This window comes from Thermobia domestica, chromosome 8 (genome assembly GCF_964235325.1).
Source record: "Thermobia domestica chromosome 8, izTheDome1.hap1.1, whole genome shotgun sequence".
Classification (NCBI taxonomy): Eukaryota; Metazoa; Arthropoda; class Insecta; order Zygentoma; family Lepismatidae; genus Thermobia; species Thermobia domestica.
The window spans coordinates 85,628,797-85,653,087 of record NC_137461.1 but is presented as its reverse complement, the minus strand read 5'-3'; the positions used below and the strand labels follow the sequence as shown (position 1 = coordinate 85,653,087).

The window sequence follows — 24,291 nt, the reverse complement described above, 5'->3', positions numbered from 1 at the left end:
TTGATTCTAAAAGAATGTCCGGTTTAATTGATTTTTGTTTCCTTTACCTTTTTTCTACAACGACATTTCATTAATTTGTAAATTATTTTAAGTAACACGTAAATAAAGTTAGGAGTATTTAAAAACTTCAATGTTTTCAACGATATTATATTGTAATTTAAAAATGTAAACTCCCTTTCTTAATCTTGCATCTGCATAATTTCGATACTCTCTTAGATTTTGAAAATTCTAATTGCATTTGATCGTCATAAGTTTCGCAAATAAAGTCTGTTAGCCCTCGATGAACAGTAGTAAAAATATGTCACATGTTATTCATTGTTAATCGACATAAGTTGTAAGATAAATAGGAATATAAATTGTCCTCATTTATCAATACTGCAAAGGTGCTGATACATTCTGTGGATTCTTCCACAATATAAACGTTTCTTCATAAATACACAAATAAATCAATAATAGATTTGTGCTATAAATATTTTTAAACTAAAGTAGATCATTACATACGTTGCCAAGTCTAACGGTAAATTATGAAGTGGAGACCCAAAGGCCATAAGGATCAGTAACTAAACTCTTTAAGGACTGCTTTCCAGTTAAAGATAAAGAATATATTTGATAGGATTACCTTAAATTTGGAATATCACTTTCCACTGGTAGTCATGGAAACTTGTCCTTGTTTTAATTCTCATTATTGACACGCTCTTATTAACTTTGTATATCCGTTTCGGTGAAATCTTCAAATAATATTATTATTCACTTTCAGCATACTTGAAATATTACATATATTTTACGTATATTAGCATGCATCAGCACGCATTGCAAATAAAATAAGAAAAATAAAAAATGTTAGATTCCATTTTCTTAACGTAATAATTTCTAATCATGTATACAAGGAAACACTAAGATAAATTACGAGACTTCTAAAAGAAATGTAATACAATTCTAACGTTCAGTCGTACAATTAAACAGAATTATTATATGACGAGAATAATTATATTTTCCATATAATTAATTCTCGATGGCTTAATACTCAGTACTCTATAGTAACTTTCAATTCCTACGAAATATACTTGGATAAAATTATTTGTTCCCAACCCACTGGGAAAAGTGAAAGTGTTGGCAAGTAACACGCAACATTAGAAAATCGAAGGTTCTAAGAAGATGTAATTTAAAATCACTGTGACATTAAATATTTCGGAGAACATTCACTTCATTTTCATTTAATATTATTTAATCTTGTAAGATGAGAACTAAAACATATAAATATTCTAAATATCATTTAATGCACCATGTAAGAATAAATAACCTGTACTCTTTTGCTCCAGACGAATATCGGACAAATACCATAAGATTTTAGAACATCAGATGGAGCCAAGCAGAAACAAGGTTTGCCATAAAGTATAAGAGAAATTAATTTGTATTTTAGGTATAGGAAGTATCACGTACTTCAGTCATTCTGGTAGATAATTAGCAGTACGCTTTTCTGTACTTCAAAATTCAATCGACAAGATGTGTTGTGATCATGTTTCACATCTCCCATAGCAGAACGACGATGAACACAGGGTCTATTTTCTCAGGTTACTTTTCCTTCACTTCTCTTGAGTGAATGAATTTTAAGGAAAAGGGATTTTAAGGAACTAATATAGTCTTTTTGATTTTTTTTAAATGACTTATTAGAACCATGGATATGAAGCTGAAAGAAAGAGTCATCATCGAATTTCTGGCAAAACAAGTTGTTCACCTAAGGAAATCAATAATCGCTTGAAAACTGTTTATGGGGACGCTGTAATAGCGATCAGCAATATGCGACGTTCGGTGAAAAAGTTTAGGAACGAAAAAACCGAAATTGCAGATAAACCGAGAAGCGGCCGGCCGACATCAGTCACACATGTAAATTTAGAACGTTCTGATGAATTGAATCGACAAGACAGGCACATTACAGTCCAGAATCTTGCTGATGCATTGAAGATCTCGTTTGCCTCTACACAAGGAATAATTGCTGACTTGGGATACCTACGACTTGGATAAAGTTAAAACAACTTTTAAAATCATGAGTCAAGAAGCAAAACCCTGAATTTTTCCAAAATGGTTTTCATGCCTGGGTTCAACGACGACCAAAACATGTTGAAAATCATGGAGATGATGTTGAACGCTAATTTTCTGTAGAGGACAATTCAAGCTATAATGATCTTAATGAACGTCTTGTGTTATATGTTCATTAATGCATTTGTTATGGTACAGTTTTTTTTTACGGAAAGGAGAAAAGAAAATTTACGAATTAATTACACAAATCGTGTGTTTCTGGAAAATTATATACTTCTCCAGCCTCTCAGAGGGTTACGCCCTCTCTTTGGCAAGTGATTTTCTACAGAAATATATATTACTGAAAAGAATGCGATGGTCTAAGAGAAGTTTGATTATTAACAGTGGTATTTGTGCATCAGTTTTGGAAGGGAGTTATATCATCATTTTATTGTTCTATATTTATTTTATTTTTCATCTTTATTACGTGGTACACAAAACGAAACAGTGCAATCAAGGTGCCAAATGTAAATATATAACAAAATACATAACTTAAATAAGGCAAGAAAATGATAAAGAGTTATCATGTAAATAGCGAAAATAAAGTGAAGAATACATAGGTGCAAATGTGCAAGAATATATATATATCTAAAGTGAGATAGTATTTTAACTGATTGAAAATGTAAGATAATGTAAATGAAAGATGAGATGAAGTGCCAGCACATCACAAACAAACAGAAATTAGTTAGACAGATGCAGGTTAAATCTTCTGTCCCGGGGCGACTCGGGACTAATGATCACAAGGGGAAGCCCTTGTTAGTTGTGAGGATGTCTGTGCTAAGATGGAAAAACATGAGGAATATGATCATGAATGGTATAAATGGCATAGATGTCACGTTCGTCCTCTGGAAGGTTTGCATGTTGGACATATAGGGAAATGAGTACATTTAAAGGAGAATGCTTGTAGCGGTATGCGGCATCAGTGACAGCATCAGACTGAAGTGTGTCCAGGAATCTTGGATGGCTCGTTTCAATGCGAGAAGTGACGTACCGAATACGGAGTTGTGCAAGATGTTCTGTGAGCTCTTGATGTACTCATATGTGAGTCACGTGGGATATGGAAGTTTACGACGGAGAGCTAGTTGAATAGCATGACGCTCCAATATGCAAAGTTTTTCGTAGATGGGAGCAGAAGCATTGCACCAGGCAGTATGTCCAAAAGTGAGTATAGGTCGGAGAAACATCTTATAAGTGTGGAGTAAAACATCTGCTTTGAGGCCCCAAGTGGTGCCTGTGAGACGACGTAAAAGATTTAAGCGAATAGTAGCCTTAGCTCTTAATTTTTGCAAATGAGCATTCCAAGTTAGTTTGGAATCGAAGACGACGCCCAAGTAGGTAGCAGTGTTGGTAGGGCGTACAATGTATGGTACAGGATGCATTACTTTTTGATCTACCTTTGCAATTAAAGTGTTTCAGCAGAACACAAACTATTAATGATAACGAACGGCCCTGGGGCATGTCATTCTCTTCAGTTCAATGTGATCTATTGATTAATATATCTAATCTTTGAACGATAAAATAATTAAACAAAAGTTAAAGGCCTAATCTTAATTTTGGCGTATTTGTTATTAACCACATTATGTACTGCCATCTTGCTAGTGGCATAGTAATAATAAACAGTTTGATGAAGATATACTTCACTATCAGTTCTTTTTCTTATAGAAGATTATCGTCCAACATTTATGCTTAGGTTTATATAAAAAAATTCTTTTTCTATTCTGTTCACAATAATTACTCATTAACATGTATTTAAATCATTTTGTTTATTTAATGGGATCTATCGATTGGTATATACGTAGGTTGATCAATAAAGAGTGATCATCAGTGTTTATGAGGTGAATACAACAGCAAGGCACAGAAAATTAAACACGTCTGTGTAGTGGGAGAAGTGACGAATAGATCGAGCAAGTTTGAACGCCATGACGTCACGAATGTGACCTTGGCAGCCGTTCAAGCACACGTAGTTTCAGTTTCACATAAGGCAACATGGAAGTGACACGCGAAAAACAGTACGGAAATTCTGTTGACCATCTTGCAAAGATCAACGTTCCGTGTGTACTTTAGCCTCCATATAGCCCTGATTAACCACCTTGTGATTGCTTTCTTTCTCCAATTTTGAAGAAACGCCTTTGCAGACGACGTTTCACATCTTCGGGGCTAGTGGTGGAAGCTGCGGAGGCGATTTTGAAGGATCTGTCCGAAAATGGCTTACAGCATGTGTTTGATGACTGGCAAAAATGTTGGGACAAGTGCATTGCGTGTAATGGGGATTTTGAGAAAAGACCATCAACATTTGGAGGATTAGTACAGGTAATTATATTTTATTCATTTACGATCATTCTTTATTGATCACCCCTCGTACATCATATTCTGACATTTTTTATATTGTTATATATGATTGTAAATTCTCATGCGTAGTTTTCCAGAAAAGTTGAGAAAATAGTTTTTTTGTAAATTTGAAAATTTATTCTGCACGATAACAATGCCACCTATTAAAATGAAACTGATACTGAGGTATACCCTCATCAAACATTTCATTATTACATTAGGAGGACGACAGTATACGGTATAGTTATGAGATATAGCCTAAAATTATCATTAAAACTTAAACAATATAATATTATCCAAAGATGAAACATACAGACTGTGACTTAATTAATGTAACAAACGTCGGGATGTGATTCCTGCACCGAGATAAGCAAAAAAGGTTCTATGAATATAGAATATTGCATGGAACAATAAGTTCGAAGCGTGCAGAGAGAAAAACGTACGTTGGTCAGGCACATCACTAAAGGTGTTCGAAATGTCTATCATGGACAGCAATACATGCATGAGAAGACTGGATCATGGATTGCCGAACCCGTTTGAAGATAACTGGGTCATAGCACATGCGTTATGGATACGCTATTCCAAGTCATTGGCATTATTGACGGGAGTAGTATACACCATACTTTTAATGCGTTCCACAGATAAAAATTCAATGGTTTTGGGCCCGCAGACCTGCCAGACCAATCTACTAGACGACCACAATCGATCCAATGTCTTGGTAAATTGTTGTTCAACCATCATGTGCGGGAGCCGCATCATATATGTACCACATATTGCAGCAAATCGCTAGGATAACATTTTCCAGTAATTCGGGCAGTGTATTCTCCAAGTAAGTCAAATATTGTGCTCCATTTAGTGCGCGGGTAGCAAGTAGAGGCCGATCAGTTGGACAACACCATACTACGCATTGGGTCCAAGTTGGTGTTGATTGATCAGTAGCAACCGTACCATGGAAATGTGCATCTGCGCACGTATGGGTGCTATGCACGTTGACTATACCAATCCTTCGAAATGTGTCCTCGTCAATGAACAGTACTGATGCATGAAATAACATGATAGTAGTTGCCTGCTGAATGAACCACTGCCAGAATGTTTCATGTAGTTGGAAATCCACTTCTGTCAGTTCTTGCACTCTTTACACGTGGTTTGGGTACAAGGAATTTTCAAATGACGCACAGAATCATGTGATTAACATGCATTTGACGGCTAAATTCCCACGTACCTGTACATGGATCATTGTCCACAACTTCTGACATAAATTCGTCCATATCAGGTGTTCGTACACGACAGGCTCGACCAACATCCACATGGGCAGGTAATACGGTTTCCGTTTCACATATGCGTCGATAAATTCCTGCAAACATTCTGTATGATAGTTGACGACTGTTAAGAAAACAGTTTTGATAGAGTGATAGTGCTTCACGCCCATTGCCATTTGCACGACCGTACATGAATAGCATGTCAGTCTGTTCGCGGTTTGAATAACGCATCATGTTGTAGCCGAGCAATGCCATTTGTCCTATTCAACACTCGCAGCACAATGACTGCACTTCTGTACTGTAATGTCTTGAAGAGAAGCGCCATTTATGTGTGTGAACTGAGCAACTACAAGGATAAATCAAAAGTAAGGTGAAATTGCCTGCTGAACCCATAGTATTGTGTGTAGCTAATTAATTCTTTTCCATGTTACAGGTAATCTGGTAATAGAAGTGTGACGGCTTGTACAACATTCTATGTCCACCCATCTGGTGCTGAGAGCAACTCAAAGATGGCGCAACGACTGGAGCATTACACCAAGGAGGAAGTGCGCGGTGTCATTCTTTTTTTCTGGGCCAAGGGAACAAAACCATGTGATATTCATCGAGAATTGGTGCAGGTCTACAGAGATAGTGTTATGTCGCTGAAACAAGTGTAAATGTGGTGTAACGCATTTGCAAGTGGTAGGAGTACTGTCACAGATGATGGCAGAAGTGGCAGACCATCAACGTCCATCACCGACACGAATGTGGCTGTCGTCGATGCCATGATTCGTGAAGACAGAAGAGTGCGGTTGCAGGATATTGCCAATGAATTGAATATCTCTTATGGTTCCGTAAGCGGTATCGTCCATGACCAACTGAGCTTCACAAAAGTGTGTGTGCGCTGGGTACCCAAGCTTCTGAGTAACGAACACAAAAACCAGCGAATGGGCATTTCCCTGAGCCATCTCACACGTTATGCCGACGAAGGAAATTCATTCCTTCATCGTATCATAACGGGCGATGAAGCTCCGATACCTCTATGGACACCTGAATCCAAACGTCAGAGCATGACATGGAAACATCCATCGTCACCACAGGCCAAGAAATGCAAGACAATAACATCTGCCCAGAAAACAATGGCTACTGTCTTTTGGGACCTTCTCGGTGTTATTCATGTTGAATTTCTGGAAAAGGGTACGACCATTAATGCAGACACCTACTGCCAAACCCTGGACAGGCTGAAAGCAGCCATACGGCAGAAACGGCGGGGGGTACTCCGAGAGGGCGTGTTGTTACTGCATGATAACGCACGTCCACATACAGCCGAACGTACACGTACACACCTCCGCGGGTTCAAGTGGGAAATTCTCGATCACCCTCCGTATATCCCTGATTTAGCCCCATCAGATTACCATTTGTTCGGCCCCCTGAAGCAACATCTCCGTGGGCAGCGTTTCCAGACACTGACAGAGGCACAACAGGCTACATGTACCTGGTTAGGAAATCTGGAACAACATTTCTTTGAACAGGGCATGGATGATTTGGTGCCACGTTGGAATAAATGTTTAGACAACTACGGTTCCTTCTTCGAATAATAGTGTAATACCATACTTCAAACATAGTAAAGCTTCCTCGACGTATCTCTGTACGCTTTTCTGTAAATCAACAATTCACCTTACTTTTTGATTCACCCTTGTATGTATTCAACATCAGCGCCATCTCTAGACTTTCTAGACCACCATCTTTAAGCATATCGGTTTTTGATATCTACCACTTCGAACTTACTGTTCTCACGCTTTCAGTCCTCACAAACTCTGTCAATGTGACTACGTGTTCATAGGATCTTGTTTGGGTATCTCGATGTCAGGAATCATTTCCCGACATTTCTTATATTTATTAAGTTACACCCTGTATATCAATTGATAGAACACATGAGTTAAACAAAATGATATACTTGGAAGTATATTTCACAGCTATTTTTCGACGTTCGATGTTTTATGAACTAATTTTATGATGTTCTAATTTGTATGTGTTTATGTCATTCACTGGCAATCTGAAGCAGTTCATAGTTTTTTTTATTTTGATGGAACAGATTTTTTTATTTATTTACTTAATTATCAATTCTGTAATATATATATATATATATATATATATATATATATATATATATATATATATATATATATATAACTTTAACTAGCAGATTTTACTTATTGTTTAATTTCTTCAACTTATGACTAACCAGGGATGATATCGAAACTGCACCTTGAATTGGGAGACATTCTATTTATTTCCTGATAGAACTTCTCGAGCAAGTTCCAAAACAGGTGTTCGTTTCGTGCCCGGAAGTGACCCCGCCTTTGCAGGGGCTAAAATATATAGAACATTTTGACCTATTTTCTATAGCAGGTGTACATAAAGTACGTTGCTACCCCTTAAAGTTGAAACCTATGCAAAAACGCCAAAACACCTGTTTCATCATTATAAAAACTTAATTTAACGAAGTGAAAATATTTGCCTCAGGGTCTCCGCAGGGTCCCAGGTGGGGTCCAACTCAAAATTTGCAATTGAAAAGAGGGTCAAGTAGCATATCGTTTGAAAGCTAGTGTTAAAAGAAAAACGATAACAGAAGTCTCACAGCTCTAATCAAACTCTGTGCGAAATGGCGGAAGATTCAAAATTTGAAAACAGTCTGCAGCTAACAGTGCATGGCCACCACTAGAATTCCAAAACTGTGATACAGGTGTCAAAATTCTAAAACACGTGTTTCATTATGTGAAAAGTTCTATTTATCGAAATGATAATGTTTACCCCAGGGTCCCCGCAGGGTCCCAGGTGGGGTCCAACTCAAAATTTGCAATTGAAAAGAGGGGCACGTAGCATATCGCTTGAAAGCTAGTGTTAAAAGAAAAACGATAACAGAAGTTTCACAGCTCAATGCAAACTCTGTGTGAAATGGCGGAAGATTCAAAATTTGAAAACAGTCTGCAGCTAACAGTACATGGCCACCACTGGAATTCCAAAACGGTGATACAGGTGTCAAAATCCTAAAACATATGTTACAGTATTTAAAACGTGCAATTTATCTAAATGAAAATGTTTGCCCCAGGGCCCTCGTAGGGTCCCACGCGGAGTCTACCTCGCGGTTTTCATTTGGAAAGGCTTCAAAAAGTGTATCGTTTATAAGCTATCGTTCTTCAACTTTCCGACGACCCGTCTGGTAGAAGCATTTTAGAAGATACGGGTCCGTCGAATGTTGTTTGCTGAAGCTTGGCTTTTGTTCTGGTCTATGTGTGAGAGCCACGTAAGTCACACGCCACGGTCGTAGCAACGTGGTAGCTGCCAGGACTGTATCTTTGTTATGCAGGTGTGAGGGCCATATGCATGACGATTACTCTACGGCGTGATAGTGAGGCTTGAGTGTCTCGTGGAGGGGTGCGGCCATGCTATTGTTCATGAAGAAGTGATAAAAGCACAGTGGTTGGAGACACCAACTGCACTGAATAAAACTCTTCTCCATGCAGTATTCGTCGTCCGGAATCGAACATGTCGAGAAAGCTGGGTCCTTTGTGTGGAAACTGAAACAAAGTCTCTCTCTGACTGGTAACTAAAATCATCAGGAAGGTCGATGTATCCATATTTGCCGAAAGCGTACTTGGTCATATCTTGGAATCTGGGTGATTCCAACTGATTTCGTGTTACCCCAATCAAGTGAGCACTGGAATACCGATTTGTCATGTCTAGCTTGTCTCCAAGTCCTTCATTCCGAACATGCTTGTGCGCACGCTTCACCATCATTTTTCTGTAAAGAATATATCCCACATCGAATGGCTGTCCATAGGAAGTACAGCCTGGAGTCATTGTTCCTGGATGTAAGTCAGGACACTCTTGATACAAATCCGGATCTCTCATGATGGCTGCGTCGTCCTTCAACAAAAGACACGGAGTTCCAACGTCTCGAACAAGATGTGGCAGGTATTTCTTGAATATTGCCTTTGTCATCATTCCTGACTTGTTGGCTCTGATTATGACTCCAGGGATCTGAGGGATTTTACATTGGACCCTTGATCCAAATTTCCTGGATGGTTCGCGGAGCACAATGACAGTCGAGCCCACGAGCTTTCCTGATGCCAAAATCGCTTCCTGGACTGTGTAAGAATGTGTCACTTTTGATTCGCATCTTACTTGAGTTTCGACATTTTTCACTCTACGTTGAGTTAGAGTTCGTGGTGTTAGTAATTCATAATTGAATCCACTTTGATCAAGATTCACAATTTGATCAAGGTTGTAGTTATCCTCTTCAATCTCCCGCCTGATTTGTTAAATGTAGCTGTCGAATTCGTTTGAACGTTCCAGTGCTTTTGTTCTGGCTGCCATTGTCATGATTTTTGTGATTTTCCTGGAACCCCACTTCATTTCTCTCAATAGTCGGCGGATCCACAATTGGGATGCCTTGAAACCAGTACCCCTAGCTTCCACGATTTTTCCAAGGCTTCCACGGTAATGCCTTCTTCAGTGATCCTGAAAAAATTCGGAGCAGCTCGTTGATTTTTGCACTATGCTCTGACAGATTCTCGGAGTCTGCTAGCTTGGTCCGCTTGGATGCCTTGTCCAGGAATAGTTTCATCCGAATGATTTGACTTGTACAGATGTCAACTCTTGCTACACGTTTCGCATCCTTGAGTTTGCGACCACTGGATGCGTTGTTATAAGCTGCTACAGTATCCCTCAATTTCGTTTCACTCCATGATCTCCAAAATGCGGTTTCCTGAGAAGGATTTGGGTCCAGGTAGTGGTAATCAGGATCGCCTTCGGTACCCGAAGCAGTTCCTTGTTGACTTGATGTCGTGTCCAAGGGCTGGAATTGAGTATTATCGTCGAACGTAACATAATCGTCTACGGTCATTGTAATGTCCTGGAGAACAGAGTTTGTAACCATCAACTTGATGAGCTTGTGAACCTTCTTTGAAATCTAAAGAATCAATTTTCTAGATGTAAGTCAACGTTATTGCAAATTGACTAACAACTTTTCATTCAAGCTAATCACAGGCTATAAGTCAGGGTTGCTGGCTTTCTAAATTCGTCATTGTAAACGTTCAATGTATAGAAATGAAAACGTATGTCCTGGAGTCCCTATATGCGGGCACCGGCCAAACTACACATTTTCAAATGGGTTAAGTAGTATTTTCTTTCAACGTTTCTCAAAACAGACAGCCTATGGAGCCAATCTTTCGTCTCTACGCCAATCCTGTGCAAAATGGTGGGGTGTTTACACTACGTCTACTTGCTGAATCTTAAAGTTCATGACCACCTCTTACACCTAAAGCTTTGAAACAAATGTCGAACTATGTGGTTATTCACATCAAAACGACACTTGTAAATGCAAAACAGCCACGTGGTGTAGAGGTTTCTAGATCGCTTCTACCAGACGGGCTGTCGGTAAGTTTAGAGGGATAGCTTTCAAACGATATGCTACTTGCCCCTCTTTTCAATTGCAAATTTTGAGTTGGACTTCACCTGGGACCCTGCGGGGACCCTGGGGTAAACATTATCATTTCGATAAATAGAACTTTTCACATAATGAAACACGTGTTTTAGAATTTTGACACCTGTATCACAGTTTTGGAATTCTAGTGGTGGCCATGCACTGTTAGCTGCAGACTGTTTTCAAATTTTGAACCTTCCGTCATTTCGCACAAAGTTTGATTAGAGCTGTGAGACTTCTGTTATCGTTTTTCTTTTAACACTAGCTTTCAAACGATATGCTACTTACCCCTCTTTTCAATTGCAAATTTTGAGTTGGACCCCACCTGGGACCCTGCGGAGACCATGGGGCAAATATTTTCACTTCGTTAAATTATGCTTTTACAATAATGAAACAGGTGTTTTGGCGTTTTAGCATAGGTTTCAACTTTAAGGGGTAACAACGTACTTTATGTACACCTACTATAGAAAATAGGTCAAAATGTTCTATATATTTTAGCCCCTGCAAAGGCGGGGTCACTTCCGGGCACGAAACGAACACCTGTTTTGGAACTTGCTCGAGATGTCCTATCAGGAAATATATAGAATGTCTCCCAATTCAAGGTGCAGTTTCGATATCATCCCTGGTAAGATACTACATGCAGACATTGCTCATTTGTTTAAATTTTAATGTTTTACAAGTATAAATTTAAAAAAGTACTTGACACTTGTTGTTGGATAGAAACATATATTGTTTAATATCAATTTATTCACTGATTAATATTACGTTATGTTGGATAATTTTTCATTCGTAAGGAACATATTTTACATGTATTTGAATCAAAATTTTCAACTTGAGATCGTTACCGAAAATACATACAATAATATGGGATTGATATTTATTATTTTTAAAACGAATTAAATTCAAACTATTCTTGGGTGGAACTCTTCTCTTGAATTGAAATTGTCAACCTAAGTTCACATCAACCTATGTACTTTTGTGCGAATTAAACTGTTGAAATATAATTACTAGACAAGATGAGTATACAAAATTGACTTACTTGCCTATTAGTAAGAGGAATTCAATTTTCGCTTTATCCTTTATACATTAAATTTTCGGAAACATTTTCTCCCAAAAAGCCTGTCTACGAACAATTGTCAAGCAGAGAAAGACATGGTTGTTAGACACATAGTCAATATAATGGAGGTTTTTAATGTATTCAAATAGATTAGGTAAAACTGCTCTGACAAAAGATTGGGTAAGTGTTACAGATCTGAAATAAACTATATAAAATTTATGATGATCAAAAGTAAAAAAGAGCTAATATCATGAAATATTTAGCATTGTCACTTTTTCTCATGCAATCACTGTGCTTCATATGATAGAACTTCTCAAACATTAAGAGCCTGCCTTACTAAAAATAAATAAATAAATAAATACAAAATTTACCATTTTTCTTTTGCTTGTTTTTCATAAATGAAAAGAGGTAATGAAATGCAAGTTACCACAATCATAGATAATGTTATACTACAACAGAAAATATGAACCTGATGAATGTTCAGTGTTGCCATCCATAGAAATTTCAGTGTTGCCAGAATAACGATTTCCCAAAATTCTAAGTTAAGGCAGCGACTAGAGGAACGAACTCAACTGCATTTGATTACGTATCATGTTGTTTTGGTTTGCTGTGAACTACTTTTTAAAAAGCATTATTATTTAATTTTAATAACTGTATGTTAAAAGTATTTTGTTTATTATAAATTAAATACAACTATTATTTAAAAAGTACCGTACTTCACTATTATTTAAAAGGCAATGAGTTGATATAGTTCTAATATTTTCTATTAATCTTACCTTCTATTGGCTAAAGAACAGGAGCTCAAGCAAATATGAAATATATTGTACTCATTACGACTCTTGTTGTTGCTTCCTAATTTCTTTAACAATTTATTTAGGTATCGTTAAGCCTGTATTTCTGTTTTGCCAGGAATGTACACTGAAAACTGGACTCTATCATTATCATTATTATATGTATTGTGTCACTATTGGCAGGTCACTTGCCTCTACTGAGAAGTTTCCATGTTCTTCGGTTTTCAGCTAACCACTGCGTCTTAATCTACAATTTTTTGTTTTGATATCGTTTATCAATTGTAGCCTCCTTCGCCCCTCCCTCTTTCTCCTTCCACCATACCCTCTTGCACGTCCCTCTTGGTACAATTCCTTCTTAGCCGATCTTCGAGCTAGTTTTTCTTCCTCTTTTCAATTACATCTAAAATTGAACTTTTCTCCCCCGATTATATTATAGGGACATAATTCCAAAAATTTGGCAGATTTGTTTTAGGTCCCAACCAAATTATGGCATTTGGAGACCACTTAAATAAGCCATGAATTAGGCCATGAGTACTAATTTTGGTCTAAATTAGTCAAACCATTCTCAGAGAAAAATTAATGATGAGAAATTAGAATTCACAGACGGATCATTTGATGGAATGAAATAATAATTGTATTCACGAATACAAATTACCAATATTATCTCTCAATTATCGGATCCACAATCAGTAACTTGCTTGACTGTTCTTTACAAATGCAGTTAATTTATCTAACATAGATAGACTGAGTTTGTAAGCCAGTAGAAGAACCATACAGTGTCTACTTCTTTTCTTGCTAGCCAAAAGAATATAGCAATATACATTGAATAATAATTAAGATTAGTGATGTCAAATTAACAAGAACTGAGTATCTACATTACAAAGATACCCAGTTACACAAACCAATTCATCTCTAACATACAGGACTCGAATATTTTATAATGGAGTGAAGTCGAATCCTTTACAGAGGAAAATCGATTAACTACAATAGTGATAATATCTATTCACAAATTACTATATATCATTTTAACTTATTATTTATAAATACACATTTATTAAATTTATTATGTAATTAAGTTCATCACTTTCCGATAATGTAACTCTAAAGTTATTAATATATAAAGTAAACAATAACTGCATACTTAAATTTTGTAAGCATAATGACAGAATGAAGTTAGTATTACCAAGAGTTCCCAGTAGTTATTAAATGAGGTGTATATTGCCTCATTCTGTGTAGATTTGCATTATATACACCAGATTTATTTACATTTCATTTAAGGTTGCTACTGTCCTCATTCATTCACAATTCTTAATACTGCATATGACGGTGTTCTCAGGAATACTTTAAAGAGGACTTTTGTGTTTTAGTCTTACAAAATATATTAATTTATTATATAAGAATAGCTTCCAATTTCGTCATTGGACAGGTTCTACTTAATGCAATGTAACTACGTATCAGTCACCAAAGAGTAATAGAAGATATCACTACTTTTTCGATCTCATACTATAGTACTCTACTGCTTCTAGAGTTGTCCAACATACGACGTGTTGCAACGTATCTTAATCTATCATTTCTGGAGTATAAACATTACATATTGGAGTCATCATTGCAGCCATTTTCATGTTGGACAAGACTTAAATGTCCATCGAAGTTTGTGAGTTTTCGTCTACGAACTATTTTGTATTCTAAAATAAGCGTTCCTTCCTGTTTCCTAAACAAGTTAATCGACTTATTGTGATAGTTCATTTTCCTGTAGAATTGAATACCCAGTTACTTTTTGTAATTTACTATTGTATATGAAAACTCAGAAGATAGTATGTTTTTTTTTAAGATTAATTATACGTTTCAACTAAGAATAGATTGTAATAGATGCAGATTTCAATGTTGACATTAAATCTGTCTACATATTTGAGAATTTAACTATTTGGCCTTCCTAAATCATACCTGAAAATGGAAAAATTATTTTTCTTTCTATGTTTTAATTACTTCTTATACGACTTTCTCTTAATAATAAATAGAGATTATCTTTGTGATAATTATTTCCAAAAACAGTAGAAAATAAATGAACTCATAAAGTTTCAGGTCTTGCTTTTGGACTTAATTCAAATGAAAATTACGATTGTACCATGCTTATCACATTATTTATAAAAAACTGTTATTTTCACTCTTCAAAAATGTTAATGTTGAAAGGTCATCCAGAATTTCTCGTTTTTCATACTTCTTAATTAATACTCGTAGTTTTGGATATTAACATTCTTTAAGGTTCTCACAAAAAAACAGGAAACAAAGTTTTGAAAGATCTCGAGTATGGTTACTCTACACTGCTTCAGATTTTCATCTCTGTCTCTCCATTATTTTTTTTTAATCTTTCCAAACTTTACACTACATAAGGGCTCAAACAACACCATAAACTGGTCTTATGATTCACATTAAATACGATTTTTGATTAAAAAGTAAAAAAATAGGCAAAATTTTATGTCGTATATAACCTATATGATACTCAATTGAGTAAGTAGTCAACATGAAACCAAGACATTCTTGCAACATAAACTATCTACACACATAAATCATTTGCCACAGACGGATAATATCCATGCTGCTTTTCGAGAAGTTTATGTTCTTAAATTTGACTTTCTTTAAACGAAACTAAAACAGCAAATATATCCGAACTTCAAACAAAACCTTCCCAATCCAACCACTTCGCGGATACATAAAAATTTGCAAGTAAACTAGAGCACAACTCCAAAATGCACATTCAGTTAATTTCTCTTCTATTTTGCATTTGGAAAATGTTTGAGAAGTACATTTATAATATTTATAATACCACACGGATAAAAATCTATGAACATTTCTACCCTATAAATTGTTTATGCTTATGACAAAAATAGCATACTGCAAGTTTCACCATGTACAGAAATATTTCTTTTGTCATCTACATCAAAGAAACCTTATCCACAATGTGATGACGTTTTTTTACAGTGTAAATCAATAACGCAGATAATGACTGAACAATGCTCCATAAACTTTAATTACCTGTGAATTGCTCACATTAGTTATCTTAAGCGATACATATGGTCCTTGACAATATTTCTTGAAGTAAACAACTTCTGTAAGTAATCCTATTCAAACAAATCTTATTATAGCTAAGCGAAACAATAAAAAATAATCATAAATGATGTTATTCAAAACCCTTTTAAGCTTTATGCTTTCTTGATTTCACACTATTCTCTAAGCAATCTAAACTATTTGGTAATACAATGATCATTGTGTATGAACACAAACAAAAGTTGTACTTCCCTATTCATATTAATCGGTTTTTACTTGTCGAGTAATCTCAAGTCTTTATAAGGCCTCTGATAGGAATATCAAAGTACTGTCAATTCAAATGCAAAGGTCTTGATGTTTCGAGAATCATAAATTCATCATATGCTTCCGTTTTGTCACACGAACTGATTCATACATCTTTATAGTGTGTTAATAGACTTTCTTTTCTTTTAAAAAATGATGAGGTGATCTCAGGTGAAATAAAATTGAATATAGTTCACAAAACAAGACAGAATTATTTTAATTGTATATTTCAAAAATAAAACTGGTTGGTTTTTACAAACATTGCAAGCTATTACTAAAATTACGAAAGTAGTGTTGATTTTCTAAAGTAGTAAACTCATTTTAATCGAATAATACTCTCTGTAATAATAATTTCTGGGATCATATGATTATAAAGGTACGTTATTTTCAAATGTTCACAAAATTGAAAATAATTAAAGATTCAAATTGATTTTTGATAGAAATAACACTTGCGTACAATCACTGTAATGAAGCTTGCTCTAAAAGCAAAAAAATAAATTATTACAATGCAAAAATGATCACAATATAACGAATCTTTTTGTTGATCGAATTTCTTTGAATCAAAATGTGATTGAGAAATCAGGGAATAATGATCATTATGAACTAAATAAATGAAATGCAAGAACAATGTCAGTTTACCATACAGTCTCAGAATCTATTGTATGACAAAAGGACAAAAGGCGTATAAAATTTTGACGAAGCATTAGTTGATCAATTCTTGATTTTTTCGTATGATTCAACAAAGAACGAACTTTAGTAGTGGTATAACTACAGCTAAAGACAAATCTTTCGTCGATAGATTACAGCTTCAAACCGCGAGCACCGTGGAGTTTCTTTATTATGCAACTATCCTTATAACCGTCTTTGATTATTATGATAAACTTTCTTTGCGTCTCAAATATAAGTTCTATCACAAACTATCCCTATTTATTCCTAATAATAAGTAACTGCACATTTTTATACTGTGTGGTTTCTTGGTTAACTTATACTATATTCGGTCCAACTATTTTGCTTCCCTTAAAGCTAGAGGGAAAAATGTAACTTCTCACCTTAATACTATGATTAAAGATATTCAAACTGTACTCTATATGAGGTTTCTTTGTCAATATGGATACCAGTGTTCAATCACTGGAAATATTAAAACGAATGCCATTATATGCTTGATCAGTAGTTCTCAAAGGAAATCATGTAGTTCGGTTATCACGTAAAGATGTTGATCCATGATATGTATATAGTTTCAGTGCTGAAAGGAGATGCTAAGTCCATGCCAATCAATAATTCAATAAAAGTGTATGCTAGAAGAGTTTAACAAAACTTTCAACTCTTAATACGGTACTTGTATAGCTGGTTGGTAATTTCACATGCCACTGATTATGACGCGATAATTCTTGTTACCTTCTCCAGATGATGTGTTTTCCGTTGTAAGTAATTCAATAATATATTAGTGTTAAATAATCAGAAGAAATACTCTAATTCATAAATTTTTGAAGGGTCTGTTCGACAAGACCTTACGAGGTCATGAGGCAAACGTGTTGATTCATATACATCCTCTTCTCATCAACAGGAAAAAGTAGTGTTCTTAGTTAGGGTATAAGCAAGGATGAAAATCATAGAGAGCGCAAAGGTTCTATTCTGGTGCTATTTGGGCAGTTCAGAGGACAAGGGAATCATGTCCAATCATTAAAGTTTATACGGTATTCTTAAATTACGAAAAAGTTAATAGTATTGTTTACATTATAAGAGTTGCATATAATCTGGACTTAAATCATTTTAAACTCTGAATGGATTTTCTCATAGAGATCTTAAATACGTCCCGAATGACCAAAAGTGTACTTGATTCCCTCGTGTACTGAACGCGCTGTTTTTCTAGAGCTGAGGCACTCCCCCACCAGCAAATCACTCAACTCTTAAGAGAGAACAGCATTGCCATTCACCATTAAAAACCACAAGCCTCAAACATTTATTTATAAAAATGCATATTTTTTTAAAGTTTTTTAAACAGGTATTTATACACTTATGAGATGTGAATAATTTAGATCTCGTATATGTTGGTAGCTTACTTTCGTTTATCCTCCTCTGTATACTTCATGAATACAGTATTTATGTAATATTTTATACACTAAGGTTCATTACTGGGATAAGACTAACATATTTTAAGATACACCTTAGAGTCAACATAGTATTTGGTCGAGCCCCTCCATGGATATGAAAGGTGTAAATTTAAAGACAAGGTCACATTTCCTTTATTTCATAATAAAATTTACGGAAAATAGAAACGAGCTATACCGATTTTAGTCATAAAAGAATGGAAGAATACATGATAGCCAAGAGTATTTCAAGAAAGCTCACAGATGTTTTTCACTATAAAAAATCACGTAACTTTGAACCGAACTTGTGCGCCTGTACATTAAAGGTGAAAGTTAAATACTCCTGAAGTGTCGTACACCTCAATAAGAACAGAAATAACAGAAGTGAGCTTGTAAGACGCTTCAGGACAATATGTGAAGTAGGTCGTTGATATTGTGGTAGAAGTGACGAGTAAAATGAGAATAGGACACACGTCCCTAAAGTGTTGTAATTCAAAGTTAGATAATGACGTTTCCCCAACACACACACACAAATATGATTATCTAACAACTGTAATGAACAAGAAATATATTAAATCAATCATCTTAGCAACGGTAATGAAGTTATCTATACATTACGTCATAAATGTTTCTAAGCCCATACGACTTTGTTATACGTACTTAGTATAAATGCAAATTTCAAATTCATCTCCGTTGACAAACTGAAAGGCATGAGGATACGATTGCAAGTGCCAATTTTTGGCACAATATAAAAGTTAAACTGTGTGACAGTGTGAACAGGGAAGATAATATGTCTATTGTGATAGCTGTAAGTATAAAATTAGAAGAAAACGAAAGTAAATAGTTTACATCTTTCTTTTCTGAATACAAGTATCAGATAAAGTTGCATGAAGGGACAAAAAGCAGTGAAATTTGACCATATACTCAGTGAAATTTGATAATATGCTGGAGAAAAAACATTTTATTTCCGTATCTAAAGAAACTTCAACACTTTTCTACTTTTGGGAGTTTTAGCGAGTCGGTCACTCTCCCATGTTCTGCAGACATAATGTCCGAGCGTTGTGGCATGCTCACCTCCCGCTCATGCTCGCCGTGGATAAGCTCACACAAGCTACCGAATCTCACCGTATGTTAAGAGCCAAGCAGCGTCCCACCAAATACGGGAGCCCAAGCATGTCCGAGGGGGTTTGTTCAATTTCGGCCCTGCCTACCTCTATACGCTTAAAGGCTACTGCCTTCCCGTGCAGAGGTACCACGTACTCGTCAAGATACTCCCCGCACACGTCAAAATCCAATTGTACATATTAAGTCACTATTTGCGTTTGATGCCAACCCTTATCCCATAGAGCATCCTCCCTTTCACTGGATCAGAAATTATTATCTAGATATTTGGGATTGGCACTTTTCCCCTTTCTCCGTTCAGTCTCACGTCAGATCGGAATCTGAGATTTCCCTCCTGGTAGGATCACCCAAGCAATACGGGACTTTCTCTAATTACGATAGAGGTACACCGTAAATTACAAGAGCCAATGACTGATGTAGATCGTCTGCTTATGGCAGACATGTTCATTTGGAAGCCGTGTCTCCCCTGGTAGGCACGCTCAAGCAATATGGTCTCCCTATCTTTAACGTGTTTAGGTACCACGTACACGTTCTAGCAAAGCTACCTTCCGAACCCAATGAAACATGTAGGACACAATTAAGAGGGACTACCACACTCTTCCTCGGTAAGGTTTTTCAAGCAATATGGAAATTTCTCTAATTAAGGTAGAGGTACACCGTACATTACCAGACCCAATGGGTGATGTAGCGTGTCATCCTTTAAAGATAATGGAGATTTGGGAGCGGCAATTCCCCTGGTAGAGCCTGTCCAGTTCTATATGAACAACTGGGACGAAGGATTATCATAGCTCTCTTACTATTGAGGTACGAGTATGTGTTAGGAAAAAAGTATCCCATCCGGACCCAAGAGCACTCACGACACGCTATTCGAGGGCTGTACCTACAGCATCCTTCCGATAGAGCGTGGATGAGCCGCACGGGACACACCACCAACCCTCTTGCATACGTATTGGGGTACCACGTAGTCTTATCTCTCGCATCCAAGGGCACGACCTAGTTGCCCAATTCGGAGGAAAGTCGTAGCCTTACCTCCCCCGGTAAGGGTACCAGTTTTCAATACCTACTTCGATAAGAATATGACGAGATATCACTTACTTTCATAGTTCTAATGCCGAAGCCTCACCTACCCGGTAGGTTATTAGGTGTACGAAGAGTAGTCCATAAATGGGACGACTCCTCCAGACCAAACATACGAGACTGTAAAGTGCATCCCGGCTCCTATCTCCTCCACAGACGCCACTAGGCCACCGCAGGGCATGTTAAACTGCAACCACGAGGGAGTCCCTCCCCTTTCTTAGCAAAGGCTTGGGACCGGCCATGGCGGGGTTGAATGATAGTAACAGTAGGTTTCATGTATTTGTGATAACTCGAATATCATGTTATTACTGGTATTATTGCTACTATTATTATAGATTGTTGATAATAATGGCCACTTTACAATTGGTCGTGAGTGCAGTTGGTTATAAGTGGTGGTTGCCATAAGTTGACAACTAATTGTATTTGCAGAACACATGTTAGAAGAAATTACTGTCTATTGGAGATCATAAGTACTGGAAAAGATCAGATTAACTACTCTAAGTTATTTTATTTTACCATAATGTTTCGTTAGTGGCAATTAGTAAAAGAATGATCACTGCAACACATTATAGTCAAGAATATTCTTTTATTGTTTCTTAGTTATCAGAAACGTGTCAATGTTAAGTAAATAAAAATGAAAATGAAATGAAATCTTTAAGTTTTTACGTCCCACGGTTATGCCGGTTAGGCTAAAGGAGACGGTGATTATGAGAAATGAATGAAATGGTGGAATGAAGAAAGTGGGAGGAAACGGGAGAACCCCGAGAAAACCCACGAGCTAAATAAAAATGAATGACGTTGGACAGTAGCAACAAGGAAACAGGATCATGTTTATACAGGATCAGAGGATGTATTTTGGAAGCTAACCTTATATCAAATTCTTATACCAGTTAATGTTTCTTGGCACACAGTACCGTGCGTAGTACAATTCTGCCATAACTTGTACCAAACGGACATTATAAGCAAGATCTAGTTTTAATAATAATTACTGCAAGTATTTTACGTGATTTCATTTCCAAAAACGGAATAAATTCTAATCGAATCATTATTTTATCAGCAGCATTCCGAATACTACTAATATTCATGTCAACTATGTCGAAGAATTTTAGAACAGCAACAATTTCTTTTTCATATTCCAGTATAAATAGGATTGATTTTCTTTTTATTTTAGCGTCACCATACAACTACACCCAAATATATTGTAAAGGAAGAAGAGATAAGGAATGCCTTAGGTGAAGTGGTAGGGAAAACCAGAACAGTGATATCCGCCACTGGTGATGGAGCGGTACAAGTAGCAGCTGCCATGGTATCAACAGTGAACGGAAGTTCCATCAATATCCAAGGTGACTTAGGATCAGCAGTCGAGATTAAGAAGTCCCTTGCGAAAGTAGACCGAGATCTTTACATTGACTTCTGGAGATGGGAAGAAAATGCCAAGGACATACTCAGCAACATTGCCAAAGAGTTTGCATTTGAACAAAATGTATTTGTATCCAGTACAAGAAGTGCTTCTAAGATTACACAAGATGTTATAGAAGCCCAGATTCAAAGTATTTTGGACAAACAAGCTCTGAAAACAGCAAAAATTAACGAGATTCTGAAAAATTGGTTGGCTAAATTTGAAGATCACTATAATTCATTGATCGACCAAACAAACAAATATGTAAAAAACTGGGAAATTGCAATAGATAATTACAAGCATAAAATGGATAATTTGGCCCAGAAGACGAATGATATAGAGAAGAAATTAGCAAATAAAGCCAAACGTTTTTCAGCAAAGAGCAGTGAGGCATCTGATATCAAGAAAGCAGTGGCGTATGTTAGTAATGTGCGTAATAAGGTAGAAACACACACTGCAAAAAATACAAGAAGAATGAGATCTTTGGTCAATAACGTTAAGACTCGTTCTGCTGACCAGAAAATAAAGGTACAAACGGTTGTAGAAAATTTACACGATAAGCCACCTCATGTAGCAATTGAAGAAGTACAGAAATTCTACAATAACCTTGTAGACAATGTAAAGAAACAAGTTCAAAGTTACTTTGAAGATTTTTAATGTAAGCAATGGAAAATAAAATGTAATACATACTAAGCAACGTACGTTAAGCATAAAGAAAGCTTTCAAACATAACAATATAAGTAACTTGGTATTCAATCGTAGGAAAATAACTGTATCCCACTAACACTTTACAACATAGTATTATTAGTTACCAAATCTTCAATCCAAAGAAACATGAAGAATATGTTAATAGCATTTGTATCTCTCTGTAACGTAGTCAGCTCCTGCAAATATTATCATACACTATATAAAAGTGATTTGGGAAATTTCAATCATTTCCATGGCGTTTGTGATGATGTTTGCGAGAACTGATTACCACACAGAGATGCAAATAAATTTGAAAATAAATAATATTTGGTATATTGTAAGAGCTCAATTATCAAATTTCAAAGTTGTGTCAAATTTGTCAATTTCTGAAAGAACTTTAAATGTCAAATATACCAAATTCGAATGTTCAACTTTTTGATATATTATTTGTCAATAATATCTAATGATATTTTTGGTAAATGAATGAACGAATATGTTACAGTAAATTATAAACGTATATTGAAGCTTTCAAAACTTGAAATAAACAAAGTATTTTTATATTTTTAACACACATAACTATCAAAGAAATATAATTTTCAGTATGCAATTTAAAATTAATAATAACTTATAAACGAAAACAAAATTGTAAATAAGGAAACGTTAAACTTTATAGAAATATAGCTCATATATAAAAAATAATTACACCAATGATTTAATAGAACAATATTTTATTATTTACACTGTGTAAAAGATAATTTTATAGTACTTAACACTATGAAAGGATAATTGTGTAATTATTCATATTTTTAACAAATTTGTCATGATAACGTTTATTGTTGTATATTCATTCAAAATTTAATCTAAGTTAACAATATTTACTTTGGTCCAGTTTTCTTTAAAAAGTCAGTTTAAACGTAATAAGCAATATGTATTAATATATTAAGACAACATCATTACCGACCATACCACTAAGTGAACGGAGAATTTAAGAATAGATCATGAGTATTTCTATGTTGCTCTGAAAAAACCATCAAGTAGATGATATTGCAATTCATACAATATATACTGCAATTAGCGTTGAGATATAACCTTCTTCAATATTTACTTTCTAACGAAGAAATAGCTTAATTCTGTTTTACAAAGTAAGGAATTTTTCTAAGATTAAATCCCCTGTTATGTTTACATTATTTGATGAATGTTTACATTATTTGAATCCTTAATGAATGTTTACATTATTTGAATCCTATTTCAACTTTAACAATATGAAGAAACCTGTTATAAATATTCTGAAAGATAAACAAAACTATTGCAAATGCTACCATAGTATTGTAAATGTATATTATTTTATTAAGTTACTAAAATTCAATCAAAATGTAAAGTAATGTTTGTAATAAATCCTGTTGTATTTATTGAAGTTCAGACTTCTGTGAAGATCTTTATTTCTAACCACATTAATTGAACTGTACATAGAAACAACGCAATTAGTTGCTTTTTACAGAAGAGACCTATTAACATACGCCTTTACCTAATTGTGTTATTTATAATATTTGTTAGTTTTTTCTTGAAATTTTATTCAATATTAACTACACAATT

At 35.5% G+C, this 24,291-nt stretch overlaps 1 protein-coding gene across 1 annotated transcript in view; it reads left to right on the top strand.

Moving 5' to 3' along the window:
* Window positions 1-23,115, top strand: part of LOC145691779 (uncharacterized) — a 123,982-nt gene extending 100,867 nt beyond the window's left edge. The window contains exon 2 of the mRNA XM_081767090.1: window positions 21,784-23,115. Within this exon, the coding sequence (XP_081623216.1) occupies window positions 21,784-22,668 (885 nt within the window). The 3' untranslated portion in view covers window positions 22,669-23,115. The remainder of the gene's footprint in view (window positions 1-21,783) is intronic.
* The last annotated feature ends 1,176 nt before the right edge of the window (window positions 23,116-24,291 follow it).